Source organism: Diabrotica undecimpunctata, chromosome 1 (genome assembly GCF_040954645.1).
Source record: "Diabrotica undecimpunctata isolate CICGRU chromosome 1, icDiaUnde3, whole genome shotgun sequence".
Taxonomy (NCBI): Eukaryota; Metazoa; Arthropoda; class Insecta; order Coleoptera; family Chrysomelidae; genus Diabrotica; species Diabrotica undecimpunctata.
The window spans coordinates 113,953,693-113,973,188 of NC_092803.1; the positions used below are offsets into that span (position 1 = coordinate 113,953,693).

Sequence of the window (19,496 nt, forward strand, 5' to 3'; positions counted from 1 at the left end):
TAGAAAGGAAGAATAGAAAAAACTGCAAACTACAAAGTTTTGTTAACACAGTTATCTAAAGAAAATTTTAGTAGGCCAATGATAAAAAACAAGCCGAATGCGATTCTTTAACAAGATTACCCAAATTGCACAAAAATATTCGTTTATGTTTATCGATCCCTTGAGGGCGTTGGGTACGCTTTTGTTACTTCAGCATCCGCATTAAAATTCTCCACTATTTTCGCAGCTAAACTCTAAGCGACTTACCATTCGCACTAAACCATGCGAAACCTTTCTTCAAATATATCAAAATATCTCTATCTAACTGATTCCCTTAGTTCTCTTCTCGCAATAAAGCACCTATATCTTAGCCCACATTATGAGAAGAGCGCTTGAAGGATGGGAAACGGGTATCTCAATAAATGGCCGAAAAATAAACAATGCAATGCATTGCTAATAGTTAAGAATAGTTAATTGACCTCATACGACTGGTTAAAAACGAAAGTCAAATATTTGGTCTGCGGTTGAACATATCAAAGATAAAGATCATGATAGTGGATAGACTACATAACAATCATCCACACATAACCACGATTGACCGGTTTAAAGTTGTGAGCTCATATTTATATCTGGAATCATTGATTACAAACACAGGGTCACTACAGGAAGAAATAAAACGTAGATGTGATCTAGCAAAAGTCGCCGGAGGAAAGATGGAAGGACTCTCAACTGCTTAATATTCCCAATACTGACATATGGATGTGAATCTTGGATCCTACGACAAGCGGAAAGAACAGAGGAATCTTACGAATTCCGTGCACTGACCACAGGACAAATATTTCAATTTTAAATGAGTTAAAAGTCAGCAAACGGCTATTAAGCAAAGTCCGTCTCCAACAATTAAAATACTTTGGACATGTTATGGACGTTCTTAAAAGAAATGAGCAGAGACAGATATCTTTGGAGACGGACAATACACGACATCACGATGACCACAACTCTCCCTTCGGAGGCTCAGGATTGACGAGGGAGATCCTAGTCACCCAATAAAGAAGTTAATAAAATTCGAGCTACAGATTGCATAAAACAACAAGATCACTTCTGAATTTGTATGGACCCCATCCCACATCGGCATTTTCGATAGAGGATACCAGCAAAGTATCACAAACGATCTTAAAACGTTTTTTATAAAAAAAACGTGCTTGGCAAATGGCAGGCGAATGGTTTCTTTTTCGATCAAAATTAAGAACAGTAAAACCGAATATATACCACCAACCCTACTAACCCTACTAGGAGAAGACTATCCAGTTGAAGACCTAATAAACTTCCTCAAAATCTGTATTAAGCCACAATTATCGATTGTAATCAAAATCACATTTTTAATTAACTAATATTTGATGTTTCGACTTCCACTCTGGAAATCGTTCTCAAAAAAATTATATTAAAAATTCTGGAAAGATTGATCACCGCATTTATTTGTTATTAGGCTATATCATTTAAAAATTGACATACTTGGCCTCGATCTTGTAGGCAGCAACATGTAAATGGCTGAAAAAATCTGAGGGTGGTATTCTTATCCTGACTGTTTTATGTGTTTTTGTGTTATTGTGTATGAGATTGTAGGTTATGTTTTTCTACCTGTTAATCCGCTATGGTTGGTGTTTTCTTGTTGTTGACTTCTTCTCTTAGTGTTGGCAACCAAAGCCTGCTACATTCTGGTGATGGGTTTGATACACATTTTTCTTCGTTAAATAGAACGAGGGTTGCTTCGTCGACCCGTTGCTTTTTCTCTTTCTCATATCTGTTTCTTTTATGATTATTGATACATCTTTACATTGTGGTCTATGTTCGTTGTCCCAGGTGTGTTTACATATCTGAGATTTCTCGAAGTTTCTGTTCTTGATTTATGTTTCATGCTCGTTTATGCTGACACTTAGTGGTCTTGCGGTTTCTCCCAAGTAGAAATTGTTGTATTCACAGGGTATTTTATAGATGCAGTTTTTTGATTTTCCTTGTGTGTTTGGTTTTGAGATCTCAATGTGTTAGTTGTTTTGAATATTGATTGAGTGTTAGAAGAGAGATCGAGTAAAATATTAGAAAATGGCAAAAGAGAGAAGGAAAAAGACAATCAACTACAGATATAAACGCAAATATTATGAAGATTGTGATTTTTGATTCTGTAATTAGATCTGGCGCGAGATTATTATCTGTTTGGAATTGTAATGAAGAAATATTCTTTAAATTTTCATCGACAAGTAAATCTTTTAATATTGCAACTAAAAATGGTAAAATGTAAATATGTAGTTGTTTAAATTCAGCTCTAAGATAATTAAATATAAATGGGTAAAAATCAAAAATTTAATTAATCAATTGTTTTCTTACCTGCACACAGGGTTTGCATAGATTGACGCACAATCCATCGGCATCGTTACTGTAATGTACAACTAATTCTTGTAAAGTTCGGAATGTAGATCTTCGAGCAATGAAGAAACCACCTTCGTCTAATTGTCTTATCCTATAATGTTTTACAGTGTCTCCGTCACGAACTAAAAAAAAATACATTAAATTGCTCATATTTACTTAATGAAATATAATTTATTATATTTGAACATAAGAATTTCTAATTCAAGATATTTTTCGAATTAGTCATTAAAGATTTAATGTTATTTGAAATTTTTTTTCACGACTTTGAATAAATATTTCAGGTCCAATAATATTTTTGTTTTTTAAACTATCTTCCAAATTTTTTATACTAAAGTCATCATACCCAATTGAAAATTATATTGGCGGTAATAATATAGTAAAGACACGTGGCATCCCAAGCGCCTGACTTGCCATAGGCTCTTCATTAACAATTAAAAAACAATGTTTTTAAATTAAATGATCCCAAAATACTCATCAGGAACTATATTTTTGAGCTTAAAAATCGCCATTTTTAGTTTTTTTTGCAGTTTTAAATTGTTTATAACTAACAATATGCATTTTTTGCCTATAAGATTTCAACATTCGTTCTTTGTTGGTACTTGATTTTCGATGTTTATGTGGATTTTTATTTAGTTTTGCAATTACTAATACTGAAGAGACATCATTTAAATCACGAAATGCAGTGGCGTGCTATCGGGATGCTTCAAACTGGCAGATGTCAAAGAGACATCTGAGGTACTCAACAGGAACAGAAGTGTTTATGGTTAAGGTGTCAAGAAACTGGTGATGTTGCTGAATGTCATACAGGCCGTACAAGAATAACCAATGAGATTGAAGACCGAGTTATTAGATTGCAGGCTTTGCGAGATCGCACTAAACGTGCATCACACTTACAAATGAAGGCTGCAATAGACACATCAAGTGTTTGTAAGTGGCCGAACCATTAGAAATAGACTGCATAAAAAAGGGTTAAATGCTCGAAGGCCTTTGAGAGTGCCTCTAGTATCCAGAGGAAATCGCGCTCATTCACTTCAGTGGTCACAAGAATACGCAAATTGGGTTAGACGTGAGTAGGCCTCTACTTTGTTCACAGATGAGTCCCGATTTTGATTTGCACCAGATATAAGATTGACAGGAATTTGGAGACGATCTGGCAATGTTAAACGATTGGCCATTGTGCAGGATGTTCATACACAGCAAGACGGCAGTATGGGGTGGCATCACTCTTGGTGGAAGAACCAAACTCGTTTGTCTGAAACGGATTCTAAATGCAACAGACTACCGCAATATTATTCTCAAACCTACTTTTTTTTACCCTTTGCATACCAAGCTAATACCAATTTCAGTTATTGCATGACAATGTCATGCGAACATTCCTCGAAGATAATAAAATTGAGGTTTTACCATGGCCTGCACAATCACCAGATTTAAACCCAATTGAGCATGTACGGGATATATTGGGCAGACGCATTTTACAACAAAATATTGCGTCAAATACAAGCCAGCAACTGTTTGAGGGACTTTTAATGCAGTGGAAGAGAATACCGCAGCAAGACATTGACCATTTTATCATCAGTTTGCCTTACAGATGTAGGACAGTAATCAACAACCGTGGAGGTTATACACTAAACTTAACATAAAGACTAATTGGGCGTTAAGGGGCAACAATTTAGCTTTTTATTTTTTTTTGTTACCATTTATTGACTTATGGAGTTCTCTTTTAATTTTCTTAAGAGCTAAGAAAAAAATGTTTATTTTATAATCTGGACACATGTTTGTAACTTTTTATTAAAAATATTTCCAAATAAATTATTTGAAATGCTTCTTTAATCTCGCATTTTGTTTTTGTCTCCTAGATTATTTTGAACTGTGTATAACAAATGAAATCTGACGACAATTAAACTACAGTAACATATAGTTATGTTGTAAATTATAGAAATCTAATTCACAACAATCATCTTGGCAGCATATCAAAAAAACTATTTTTTTTAAATAAATCCACGGGTATTCACATGGATACATTATTTTCAACTGTACGAAGCCATCACTATATTTTTAGTTTTCGTCTTAGTCATTTTATAGACTTTCATATATGGATATGACTGTTATACATAATAAAAATGTTGCAAAGTTTTATGTCTACACATAAACCTCACACGACTTCCAAAGAAAAACCACTAAATATTTATATCCAAACCATAAAGTTTTCTTTTTTCAAATATGGGTAAAAAACATTAAATATTATCTTTTAAACGAGCTATGCTTAAAATACTGATTGCAATATCAATGTATTGTTACAATTCTCTTTATATTTTACAAAAAGTAATTCTTGAATCTACTCTGGGCTTATTGGGCCCAAAACTTTCGTAAATGTTCAACAGAACTAAAATATAATAAACAGTTCTAAATTCCCACCAATTGACAAGCCAGAATAGAAAATATTATGTTCAATCCAAAAGAATTTAATGACAATTAAAACAGAGCCATATATTTGCTCGTAATTTGCATCTATTTCGAGAATGTCCATATACATAAATGTCTTACTGAGAAAGTTTAAAAAAGATAAATTTGCAATCTTTGAGTAATCATGGGATAAGCTTTACAGCACAGAATGACAAAATCATATCATATCATATCACAGTGTCATATCATCAAAGTTATGTCGCCTTGTAAACAAATGTATGAAAGATAAAGGTACATGCTACGACAGTTTTACTAAGAATCTGTCAATCTACCATTCACAAGGAAACTAAGTTCCTGTAGCCTGGCTGTGTACCATGTATCACAAAAAATTTATTTAAAATCCTTTATAAAAGGTATATAATTAAAACGCCCAATCGGGCTACATCACAATCACATAACATTTTCGGAATCTATATTCCATCGTCAGTTAGTCTAGGTGTACACGTTTTGAGCATTGTTCAAAACATGTACACCTAGACCCACTGACGATGGAATATAGATTCCGAAAACGTTTTCGGAATCAGTGTGTCTAGGTGTGCATGTTTTGAGCAATGCTCAAAACGTGCACACCTAGACTAACTGATGATGGAATATAGATTCCGAAAACGTTTTGTGACTGTGATGTAGCCCGATTGGGTGTTTTAATTATATACCTTTTATAAAGGATTTTAAATAAACATTTTAATCGACCATTGTTTATCTATCTTCCATCGAACTGACGATTCCAACACTAATTTCAGTACTAGTACTGCCACAACAAGTGAAAAAGTTTAAGTATCTAGGCTGTTGGATACATGAAACCTTAGATCGAGAACAAGAGGTTAAATATAGTATAGGACAGGCAAGAAACACCTTCTTAAAGATGCGACAGTTACTCATTACTCGTAATCTTGATTTGTCCCTACGATACCGCATGATAAAGTGTTATGTATATAGTGTACTATTACACGGCGTGGAAGCTTGGACGTTAACAGTGAGTTCGTTACGACGTTTAGAGAGCTTTGAGATGTGGGTATTTCGTCGTATGCTGAAAATTCCATGGACCGATCGCATTAGAAATGAAGAAGTTTTAAGGCGTATGAATAGAGAACGCGAACTCAGAGAAATTGTCAAGAAGCGTAAAACGTCTTATCTTGGACACATATTTAGACACGACATGTATAACTTCCTTCAGCTTATTATAGAAGGGAATATAGAAAGCAGACTTCTATCGTCAAAACAGCTATTTTTTTAATGTTATCTACTTATCTCATATGTGATCTTCACCTCATACGTTTAACTTTGTAGGGTATCCAATGTTGTATTGTGGCGTTCTAACGTTGGTCGTTTTGTCTAGCAGTGTGGGCTGCTAAGAAATATTGTTGCGATATATTTTTGGTCTTATTTACTTTTTGATCTTCCCCAGTCGTTCCTCTTCTTATCTGATAGTCGTAGAGCCCTTTCTTTTGTGACTGTGGTTGAACACTTTGCTCAAGTACTGAGGTATTTTGCAGAAGTATCCAACTACACACTATGCTACCTGATATTTCCCGTCGGGGTGGTGGTTTCATATCGTTGATAGTTATGTGGTGATTTGGTGACGCCACAATCTTACAATCAATAAATTGCTTACAGTCTTATGGTGATTCAAGAAGAGTTTACATATTAAAGATATCCAGGTACCTCCTTCCTTTTTGTTGGGACAATCAGGATGACTTACGATATACATCGATGCAATACGATATATTCGATTACCATATACTGTAATATAGTTTTATTTATTTTCAAAATATTGTATAACTTATGTGGGTATGATATTAGGCTAGAACAAAAATGAGAATTGCGAATTTTAACTTCATCTGACTTTAAATTTTTCTATCCATGCACAAACTAAAGCATGTATAGAAAGTTTTTGGTGAATCTAATTTTGTTTTTACCCCATCTGATGTAAGAAAACTTTTCTTATATCTAAATATATACAAGTCGTACAAACAGTAAGTAACTAATGAAAATAAAAAAATAGTGAAAGGACTTTGCTTTACTTTGCTCAAGCACTTCCTCCAACATTTCGAAAGAACTGAACAGCTTTATCACAAAAAATAACATTCATCGAGTAAGAAAAATAACATAAACCCTAAAAGGATTCTGAAGCCTAAATAGAAAAGAAAGAACCAGGAGAACTAAACAAAATCAGAAAAGAATCGTTAAATCCTCTTGCATCAGGACAATGCCGGCTCTCACAAGGCTCGTATACCATCCGAGTATTTGAAGGCGAAAAGCATCGATTTGGTAGGCCATCCTTCATACAATTCTGACTTGGCACCGTGTGATTTCTTTGCACTCTCGAGAATCAAAAACAAACTACGCGGTGTTTTAAGACGCCAGACAAGGTGGTCCAAATATACAAAAACCTCATTTCTGACAAACCTATTTCGGACAGGAATAAATTCTTTGACGCTTGGTTTGTTAGAATACAAAAGCGTATTAATTTAAAAGGCTGAACACTTTGGAAAACAATAACGCTGATTTTTCTCAAAAATATGTTTTCTTTCAATTATTTGGGTAAAACTTTTAGTGCACGCCTTGTACTAAAATCTTACCTGATAGTGAATAGTCATTGTGCCGACTCTCAGAGTCTCTGATAAGGAAGGCTCCGTGCTCGTTTTCAGGAAGTAGCAATTTTTTCTCTGCTTCTATGCGTTTTATCTTCCGGAAGTACCATCTGAAACAACAAAAAATATGTCAACATCATTTTTACTATACTTGGTGTATGCTAAACACAACAATGTACATTGTACGGGTACACCTTAAGAAACTGACAGGTATTGGGAGTGGCATATATATTACTAATAGTTGTTATTAATAAAGTATTTACAGCTTCAAGTAATTTGAAATTGTGGCAAGTTATGTGTCAGGCACAGGGACCTGACATACCTTCCTCAATGGCACTACCAAAAAATAAATAAAATAATCTCGTGGCAAATATGAGAAAGTCGCTGTCTTTGACAATTTCAGTGTAGATTTGTTGTAACTTATAAATCGTTCCTATTTATTCTTAAGAATAGTAATCTCTTTTAATCTCTATTACGAACTCCATATAGTCGAAATAAAAAAGAAAACATATCCGACATAATTTTTATTGCCTTGCAGGTTCAATTTCCTAGTACATACGACTCCTTTTTAGAAAATGGAGGAATGTAATAAAACGATTAAATATTAATTTGGTTTAAAATTGCGCTATTTCCATGAAATTGTTAACTGCCAAGGAAAGGTCCCACTCCGCATTTGCATTTTTAATTAGATATCCAATAACACAATGTTAATAGTAATTACAAATTGAGATCGTGTAAAACATTTATAATGATAGGTTTTTTAATAACTCGGGATATTATTCACCACATGTATAGTTTCCAGTATAAAAATTTAAATAAAGACGTTTTATAACATTTTCTGAAACTATTTTCTTGTGGCATGGTTTTCTAAACTATTCGGTTTTATAATTATGAGCTAAGAGAAGCTAGAAAAAAGGAATCAGCGTAATCATCGTTGAGTTTACATCTTTAGACATCAAAATCAATCTATGAAAATAACTATTGTTCTCAGTGGTACTAAATTTTATTCTGACTTGTTACATATGCCATTGCATGATGTTCTCGTTCACTTGCAGAATTTTTCCAAAAATGGCTCTGGAAATCAAAACATTATAGTCCAGGCGGTACCTGTAGTATTTTTTGATTCGAATGACTCACTTCTTATTATTGAGAGTACAGAATTTAATGTTATTTCTGTATTGACATTCTTATTTAGAAATTGGATATTAAATAATTTTCTGTTTTAAGACTTTATTAAATTTATTAACTTTGAACTCTTTTTCTTTTGTGTATATCGAAGATTTTTCAGAAGAAGACTATTAATATAATAGAAGAATATTAATATTATGTCGAGAAGTTTCAGAAACTGGGTTTCATATCGGGATCTGAGACGTTGACTTTAATTATGTTTTCTTTAGTTGAGTTGTTGATAATTTCCTCTAGATCGTTATATAATTTACATTTAGATTTTTCTAATTCGCTAATCATCTGCTCTAGAGATTGGGAATTTCCTGTTAAAGTAGACTGTTCTACATTTGGAGACATATTGGAGTTATTAGAAACTACACCAGGCATTAAGTGGTGTTTTCTTCCAAGATTTGAACAGGTAGTTATTTTGTTTGATCCTATGTGCTCGCTTGATCTATTTTGTTCCATTTTATTAAAGTCTGCAGTTTCATATTTAGCATTAATTATTTCTCCTTTTTGTTCAACCTGGCAGTTGTTCTTTCAGTTTGTTACTAATATCTGATAATACTGATCCTTTATATTTGACAATTTCATACGACCCAAAAGTGATTTCTTCGTGGCTTCTAGATCAGAAACGACTTCTTTAAGAACAGCGTCTTCCGTCCGCAGGCTCACAACTTCTTCGGTTTTTAATTGTATTATTGTATGAGCCTCATCGAGTTTATCATGCAATTTTGAGTGTTCTCTTTCTAGTTTCATTAAAATCAAATTCATGTTATTTGTATAGATATAAGGTGGCGACAACATATTTATATAGATATAGGGTGGCGACTTTGCGCTGGTTTCTCTATTAAATTCTGCTGTTTGTTCCTGTCCTCGGAGCCCCTTTAATTCATTCCATATTTTGTTTTCTCATTGTATATACTCATCTCTATGTTTTGTAGTCGGTATATTTACCTATTGTCGCGTTCCCTCTTTCTATTATAATTTCTTCAATTTTTACCGTATCTATTAATCTCTCACGACCTCATTATCATTCATTATTAATAATTTCTTTTATACATTTCGTATTAAATATGCGACCCACTTTCATTAAATTTCCTTAAATTCAAAATTAAATTGGACATTAATCTAATCCATTTTTATAGTTATTGGTTATCTACTTTTAAATTCTTAAATTTGTAAATGCTTCATAAAGGTATGGGCATACCGAAGATACAAGGATGTGTGCGATGGAGGTCGCGGTCGCGGTCAATACATCGATGTCCAAACAAACCTTCATTTTCTTATGAGATCGCACATGCCAAGGATGTTTCACCCATTCACCCTCGCGACCTATCATCGCGATTTACAGTGATCTCGATTGCAGAACAAAATAGTTTGTTTTACATCGCGATCGAACTATTGATCGCGTGGTAAATTACAAGTTTATTGGTGGTTTTCAAACCACGTGACATTCGCCGGAGATACGGATGGTATGATAAATGTATTGAAATGTATCCAGACTCATTCTTATATAAGCATAAAATCTGTCTGAGTGGTGTTTCTTAAGCTCTTTTAAGCTTTTTACTTAGAGGATGAGCCGAAAGCTGACCATTTAAAGAATTACAAATGATCCACTACTTTTCACTTGAAGACATGCATTCACTGTCGTCACTACTGTTGCTCATGTACATAATTTTATAATGTAAAAATCTAACTTTCCCGGAACACATGTCTGTCACCTCAGAAACCTCAAAGAACACTGAAAGGAAGATATCTTCGGTAGGTTCTACCCGTCATCGATGTAAACCTCTACCACGACCTCTACCGCGCACATCCATGTATCTTCGGTATGTCCGCTCCCTTAGAATTTGGCAAATGTAGTGAATGTAGTAATTCTGACACTTACAAGGTTATTCCCAAATGTTTCTTGAATTTTCCATTTAACCGATGCTATGCTTACTTTTGACTACATCGTTTTCTGCTTTATTCAGCTCCGTAACTCAGGGACTGACCTATTTCGTTGCGTTGTTATTTACTAGGTTCGTGGTTTGAACCACTAGACAGAGAAATATTTCAAATGCAGGGTTATAAAATCTAAAATTGATTAGCAGCGTTGAATTTAAATTCGCGAGTGAATAGCGTTGGCAGATGGATGGGTAGTCGATGAAAGTATAGGGAAAGATAGAGTCTCGCCGCTCGGTGACTCATTAATTAATCCCTACCTACTGTTTTGTCATAATTTTGTGTTTTTAAAATTACAGTGCTTTGTATCTCTGTAAGTACATTTTACATATCATGTAATGAACCACTCCTATGTAATTTAATTTCTAAATTTTGTTAATAATCAAAAAAATTTATTCTAGTGAAAAAACTCATAAGAGGAACCGAAAGAGGATTATTCTGTAAATGTTTGCGGAAACAATAATCAATCATTGTGTACAAAGTTAAGTAACATAATGTTGTTTATTTTCGCATAACACATATTACAGCTTAAATGATAACTCTCTAATTTTAACTGTAATTTATTTTAAGAAATGTGTCAGTGGTACCAAGTAAACATTGTGTTAAAAAATAATTTTTTGTCACTATTTACTTCGTTAATAATTTGACAGAAAAGAACAATAGGACATTTTTCTATAATATTTTATAAATTCTATCATATCAGTCAGTCGGTTCGTTGTCAGCCACTGTTTCATATTCAGGTTGTATGTATTTGTATTTAAAGGTTAGTCCAGTAACTCGGCGGAAAATAGGACCGTACCTCCCAATTGTGTCGGACTGCATGTATTTAGCTGAAAATTTGGATTTAAGCTCGTCTTACAGTCCTTTGCAAAAGTTATGAATGGATGAAGTGTCCATTTTGTTAAGGGGTTAAAACTACCCCTAAGCGGAAAAAGCACATATCGTAAGCACAAATTGGGAGGAGAATAGCCTGAGTGACAGGGCTACTCGTAAAAGCAGGTACCACTCTTGTTAGATTCAGAAAGATATGTCTATAAAACAACGAAAAAAACTAAAAAACGACCTTATATTACGTTGAAGAATCCAATAAGAAAAAGCTAGCAACACAAGGTATCGGTACATTCACATTAAAAGTGTACTTTAAAAAATCTTATCAACTTAACGAACTATGTTTCGATGATGATGAATTGCAAATACATATCTGACAAGTGTGTGAATCTGAATCACTTACTTATTCTGGAAAAGTTCTACATAATTCGATAAGATGGGTAAAGAAAACTTTCTGAAAGAATATCAGCTACGAATGATTTTTTTACAACAAACAAAATTAAATTAAAAAAATCATCTAGGTATAGTAAGTTAGTTTTATATTCGCAATAGCTAAATGATTATTAATTATCTTTGTATTATGTAAAGACAGTAAATACACTGTTACTTGGTTCCATGAAAATATGGATATCATATTAATTCTACACAATACATGGGTACAAATATCCAATTTCAGGTTTGTTAATAATATTTAATTTATTCATAAAAACCACTAATTTCATTGGCAACAAATAAAAATTTATTGAATTGTTGAAACGGAAAAAAACTCGTTTAATAATCACTTGCGTGCAATAATTTGGTTGATGAGCAGCTCACGATAAAGGAGAACAAGATATATGTATTTTCTTTAATTACCTGTTGACAAAACGAAATATGATATAAACAAATATAAGGCTGTACTTATATGTAACAGATATTTAATCTGATAATAGTTATTTTGACGTAAATTTTATACTTCAGTGAAACACGCGTTTTAATATTTTGTTAAAAATATTCACTGTCACATGAGTTTGTCACTTTAGATTTGCAAAAGAGATCAAAGAACTACATTTTCAGACGAATTATCATAATAAGCAAAATAATCTTATACCAAAATGTACTTCTAATAAACTAAACATTAATATTGAAAAAATATATCGCCAAATTTACAAAATACGTTTTTTAAAATATAAGAGTAAATTTGTGTTGGTTTATTTTATAGGCCAAGCTGTAGAGATTTTTTTGGTTTTTAAAATGTAACACCAAACCACCTCTACTGTCTTTTGACAAGTGGTTCCCAGAACATAAAAAACCAAAATCAGTACACAAATAGCTTTTCTCCGAATTCTATATGGGATAATCTAAAAAAATCGTAATTTAGAGTGAAACATTTTAAATTGTAATTCAATTGCAATATTGCCAATGGGAATTTTGTATTTATTTCTATAATAAAACCTTATCGGTTCTTGGTTCACTTTTTGCATAGAAAAAATAGAAAAAACCGCTAACTCTAAATTTTTTTTAAATCATAAGTTGGGCACTTTAATAGTTGAAAGACTAATTCTCTGAATAGTGTTTATTTATAATAAGTTGTTTAAACAATCGCAAGGTGGATACTGTCCGACGAATAGTTTTTTCAAAATCTTTGTTTAAATATTTTGCACCGATATTTTGCATTGCTCAGCGTATTCAGTGAGGTTATCCCATTTTAATATACAAACATATGAAAATTTAAAATTTATTCTCCAGCTGTATACCTATCTTCGATTTTCATTTGAGTAAGGCGAAAAATATAAAATGTGAGCTTTGTCCCAATTGCAAATAAATCATATTCTTTGCCTGGTGATAAGAATTCGTCATATACAAGTGATCATTCTGAAAATGATGCTATCATCTGAAAGACCATATTCAGTAGAAGAGTTTCTTAACGAATAACTAAGAAATTACAGTATGTTTATGTACAAGTAACTTAGTATTTTTATATTTGGGTATCATACGCATCAACTTCAACTTATTAGTTTGTAATGTTTTACTATGCAATTTGCAATTTATTTAAATTTTGCAATTAACTGTTTATTTTATTATCTTTTATTTTGTGATATTGGCGATTTTTGTAATTTCAGTAAATTTTAAATATTGTTATTTTCTGACTTTTGTAAGCTTATCCATAAAATTGTACAATTTTCTGTGACAATAAAGCATATTTCTAGTTCATTCTATTCTATACCTATACGATATAAACCGTTATCATCTAAGTCTTTTAAACATAGTGTTAAAGAACTCTTGATTTACCACAGTTTCTATTCTATTGATGAGTATCTGTCTCATGTATTGTATTGTATTTTTTATGTTTGACGAATGTAATAATGTAGAAATTTACATGAATAAATCAATCTATCTTATACTTTTTCAAATGAAGCAAAAACGAAGTATAAGGAATACACAAATAAGAAATTCGTTCGGGGGCAGTACATAACAATGATAACAGCAAAGGTAACACAATATAAATTCGAAGAAGTTAAAAGACTTGAGCAATTAGGAAATGTCTTCACAAGAGAACCTAACTGTGAGGAAGAAATACAGAAAAGAATTATGTCTGGGAACCGCGCTGTATATGCTCTCAATGGGTTGTTAAGAAGCAAAAATATATCTCGAAGAGCAAAACTAAGACCGTAATAAGGCCAATAGTGATGTATGCTTCTGAAAAATGGGCCACAGCAAAAAACACCAGGAGTTTTTATTAGTTTGGGAACGCAAAATCTTGTGGCAACAATTAGCGGTAATTAAGGTTCAAAGACTTAGATGGAGAAGGAGAAGAGGAAGACCGAGGTCAAGATGAAGCAACGAAGTTAAAGAAGATATGAGAAGACTTAACGTAACGAACTGAGAAAGAAAAGGAAGTCGGACATCAGCCATGGGCCTACTAAGCTCGTAGTGCTTACATATTATCATTATTAAACAATACCAAGATAATTTTATGTGTGAAAATTACAAAAGATGTCATTTAAAACATAGTGCAATAGTGTGTGACCTCACTAGACTCATATTCGAGGGCCAGCTAGCTCATCCGATCTAAATAAAGTTAGCTTTATCATTATTTATTTTGATTTTGTGTTTAGTTCAGTATATACGTACAAATTTTGTGTACCTACATCACAAAGTGATCATTAACAAATTAGGAAGTGGAAATACCTTGTATATTTGAAAATAATTTTACACTTTTACCTGTACTCGGCTCATTTTTATGTAGATATCACTTTTGTATATTTTTAAACATTTGAGATATCGAACTCTGGAGTATAAGTTGATCAACCTATACGTATGTGTAAAAAAAGGTAATTAAAACTTGTTTTATAAAGGATATCTATGTGAACAAAATAACTGTACCAAAAATCAATAAAATTAAATTAACATCAAAATATTATTTATGATTAAATATTATAATAACATAATTTTGTCATCTCTATAATTACTATAATTAAATTAGCCAAATTATATAAAAAAACTTAAAATTAAAAGTCTTTTCTATACAACTACATTCAAATGTTGCGTGAAGAAGTGTTCTTGACTAAGTCATGCGCGAAGCGAACCCATTTTGGAACATTAGGTATCATACCTTGTGTTCATTGTACCATGGCGCGATCCCACTTTTGGAGCGAAGGAGTGGGGAATTAAAGTAAGCAAGGAAAATATGTAGAAGTGTGCGCTGCACACTTATCCTGGCTTATTTTAATGCTGAGCCATCCAAAATATCAGTGCAAAATATTCAAACTACAATTTTTAAAAAACTATTCGTCGTACAGCGCCGACCATGCTATTTTTAAACATTATAAATAAACACTATCCGGATAATTAGCTTTCCAGCTTCAAAAGGGCTCAAGAAATAATTTTTGAAAAAATGGTCAATTTTAGCGGTTTTTTCGACTTTTCTCTGCTAAAAAAATTTGTTTCTTTTTAATTTACTACAAAAGACCCATTGAAAGTATTGTAATTAAACTACTATTACATTAAGATTTTTTACCCTATCTGTTTCAGATTTTTTAGAAAAGAAGGGAACAGTGGTTTCCAGATCTGGAATCTGGAAACCAACTGTTTCTTCGTTTCCCTGTCATTGTTGATGTTTACGGAAGCCTACAAGTCTCATGATCTAAACACCCTTTCTTTTACTTTTTGATCATTTTAATATACAAAATATAAGTATCAGATTTACAATGGAGATGAAAATAATCAAGCGCTTCTCACGTCTCTCGACGTGTTGGTCACTCGTGGGCCGAATCCATCACACTATCATACAACTCAAAAGAATTTTACTGTGAACTTTCTTATTCATCGAGTCATGCTTATTTCTGAACCAGATACCAGCAAATAAGAACTTCCCATCTTTAAGAGATCCTTATCTGGAAAGGTTATGGATTATGATAAGGATTATACCCCACAATTCAAAATATTAACAACTGACATCTAAATCCTCCTACAGATATATCTTCCACGCCTTCCGTACAGACATTAGTTATACACATTCGACTTTTTTTTTATATATTTCATCGCTGTTCTTGTATATAGGCGAAACTAGTCAGTCCGTGAAGACCAGAATCCAAGAGCGCCAAAGCTGCATGAAATGTGGTAGTTTCTGCCATTCTGTAGTGGAATAGCAAGATATTATTTCTAAAAAACCCATATTCTTTCTAAAAATACTGAGGGGACATAAGGTTTTTCTATATTTATATGCTCGGAATGCCTACGGATTTTTACCGCTTCAAAAATTTGTGAAGCGGTAGAAATCCGACAGCATCCCAAGATCATAAATAGGGAGAAAGTTTATGCCACAATTGGAACTCAACTCTGCAACTCTGAACTCTTCGCGCCAATAGACGTGACAGGTTATAACTCCATCATCCAAAGGAACATGGCAATGATCGATGAGCCTAACGCCCCGCAATAAGAGAGCTGTTGCAAAGTAGGTTCGGCGGCTTTACGTTTCACCTCTGGACATGTTTTGAGTATTGAATTACCGCGTGTGAATTTCTACCCCAAATGTTGGTTCTCACCTCTGGAACGTTGAAGTAGAGTGACAAGCAGCCTTCCGGTGCTTCTGGAAAAGCTACCTAAAAAGTTGAAATGGACCCAATTTGGGTCATCCAACAGACATGATCCAAACCCGGAAGACGATTAGTTAATTCTATTCTGATCGTGGAAGACCCTGAATTCATAAGTTTGCAAAGGGAAGTCACAAAGCTGCTCGATAAATTTTTAAGACCATGCTAGACATTTTAGTTTAAAATGTCGTGCATATCTTATGGATGTCTGCATGTCTTATGTCCATTGGATGGTCGCCAACATCCGAAACGAATAGGCAGTACACGAAGAATATTTTTAAGCGGCTAAAATTTATTATTAACGCATCTACTTCGAAAATAAGTACGGACAGAAATAGAACACTTGGGTGATATTGTTACTAAGTAAATAAGTTAACTACTCTTTTTAGTTTTTAAACAGAACTAACTACCAATTTAACGAGGAATTTTTCAACTTTTCCGTGTCCTGCCAATAATATCAATGCCATAAAGATAAATCGACCTACTTATAGCTATTGTGAGTCACTGAGAACTTAATTTTAATCAGTAGAATTATGTTATCAATAACAATGACTTAAATATTATCAACAGCTAAAATCGTTAAAATGAATTACAAACGGTAATGAAATAGGTAAAAAAATATAAACATAAAAATTCACAAGGACATTACGTATATTATTGAGAACGATGTCATTGGCTTACATTATTTGTAGTAACAACTGCCAGACGTTTAACAAAAACTAAGCATGTATTTAAGGAATGTTTTATAACAAAGACTCATAGACAGACGATTTATGTTTATGGTCACAGTTGGTGATAAAAATGAACCTGAAGAACAAAGGCAGTCGTTACATATGTTACAATACAATAATTCATGCATGAAGCTATTGATTAAATACAGTTTCTTATCGCATATACTCTTGTACTTTTTATTAAGCAATGGAATAGTTTCCATTTTTAATATTTTTTTATCTTCTAATGTTCCACATCTCATAATTAGTTCCCAGAAGTAGTTTGATGTTGTTATTAGTCCTGTTTTGTATTTTTATTGCTCATTGCCTACATAATGTAATGTATTTTTATTTTTTTATTTGAAAACGACGTATCCCGTAAATTTTATTCTCGTTTAATCAACTAATATTTTTTAAATCTCTTTTTCTTGTTTTAGTAGGATAGGTAGCTTCTAAAGTATCTCCTTAGTTATTTTTTTCCTCAAAATCTTTATTTTGCATCTTAATTTCTTCATCGTTTATTTGGATATTTATGGTTTCTTCTTCTCTCTCCCTTTCTTCATCTGAAGCTTCACCAAAATTTCTGGAGATTCCTAATCTTGTTCAATATCTTCTGTTTGTTTATTTAGCTCAATATTTTTACATGTGTGACCGTTGTAGTGCATATAATAACCAGAACATTTGAGCCCATTTGCAACTAATATTTTTTAATAACGAGCCAGGCAGTACAACCTGCTCTATTTGAATAGACTCAAGGCCATTTTGAGTAAGCTCCCACCCCTATTCAAAATATACTCGAAATAAGTGCTTCTCAGCTGCTGATTGAGTGGGTGGGAGTATGAAAAGTTGTAAGTTTTTATATTGGCAACCTTTTTTTTTTTTAAAAAACACAGGTATCTTAACGTCAAGTCGCATTTTAAGTGTTTTGCATTGTACAAACCGGAAATCATTTTGCTATGAGAAGCGTTTTATTTTTCCCGTTATAAATAGTTGTTTGTTACAATAGACTATTATTTGTTGATAATCATTTTATAATCTTACTTGTTCCAGAAGAAGAAGTACGACAACAAAGCTGAAAAGCAAGTAAAGCAGCGGGATCTTTTAATGATACAATTTGGAAGAATGGGAAAGAACAGAGATGAAAATACTCCGACAAATATCAGGGAAAAGGGAGAGAAGCGAAAACATACGGATGGGTGACAAAACGGAAACAGGAGTGGAACGAACACATTAGTAGAATGGCAGAGGATAGGATAGTACGAATAGCACGAGATAAATCATCAAATGGACGAAGAAGTATTGGCAGACCAAGAAAAAGATCGTTCGATAATTAAAACAATTTAGGAGGCTAATATTGAAGAAGGAACAGGCTTTAAAGCCTTCATACAAGAAGGAAGAAGAAGAAGACTTTTTCCTTGATATAAAAAGTTTGATGTTATGAGGAAGCCTTCATAGATTTACTTAACTTAATTGCACCAAAAGAGTTACAGTCGTAAATTTCTTCAGATTTTTTTCCTTTGCTGAGTTTCCAGAAAAATATATTTTTATTTTCACATTTTCACCAAATATGATCAGAATACCAATATCCTCTTCAATAGTAAAAACTGGTTTGTAAACTGAAGATAAATGAATGAGTGTGTCGACTATATGGGTATCAGCATCTTTATAAGCTTGTTTAGTTTTAAAACCAGCTGTTTCACGCTTTTGCCTTAAAATAGTATAAAATTGTTTTTTATTATGCTCATTAGATGAAAATTTATCTTGAGTCAAGGAGATTGAAGTCGTGTTGCTCAAATCAATATCAGAACAAATATTTCTGGCTTGCTTTCGCCGTCTCTCAGCTAATTTGGTGCTTTCTTCTGTATGTCCATCAACAATGATATAGCTGCCGTTTGCTAATGTCTTGATACAAAATTTACATAACTCTTGAAGGTACTTTAGAAGTTCTTTATTTGAAGCCAAACCTCCACATGTAGAAGAACCCACCGTTAATCACATGATCGCAATGTTCAATCGATGGGCATTCTTTTAGAGCAATTTTGGTTTTGCGTAAAAGGTCATCTTTAAAAATTGATACAGGATATGGAGCTAATTCGAATGACAAATAATCTTTCAATTCCAATACCAGTTTCGGTAAGAGACACTTATATACAGTATACGTCAATTTTAAATAAAAATAAAGTGTTTGAAAATATCATAACTCGCCGATTTACTTTTTGCTCGGCGCGCCGAAGGGCTACCCCCACCCTACGTTCCATACACTTCGATCGACTTTTTACACGATATTGATTTGTTTTTGTGTTTTTATGCAA

The 19,496-nt window shown here is 32.9% G+C and overlaps 1 protein-coding gene across 2 annotated transcripts in view; it reads right to left on the reverse strand.

Annotated features, from left to right (window-relative positions):
• Src42A (Tyrosine-protein kinase Src42A) overlaps positions 1–19,496 on the reverse strand; it is a 318,614-nt gene that overhangs the window by 24,744 nt on the left and 274,374 nt on the right. For both annotated transcript variants that reach the window (XM_072547118.1, XM_072547111.1), the window contains 2 exons: positions 7,446–7,567; positions 2,362–2,525 (listed from right to left, as the gene is read on the reverse strand). In XM_072547118.1, coding sequence (XP_072403219.1) covers positions 2,362–2,525; positions 7,446–7,567 — 286 coding nt within the window. The remainder of the gene's footprint in view (positions 1–2,361; positions 2,526–7,445; positions 7,568–19,496) is intronic.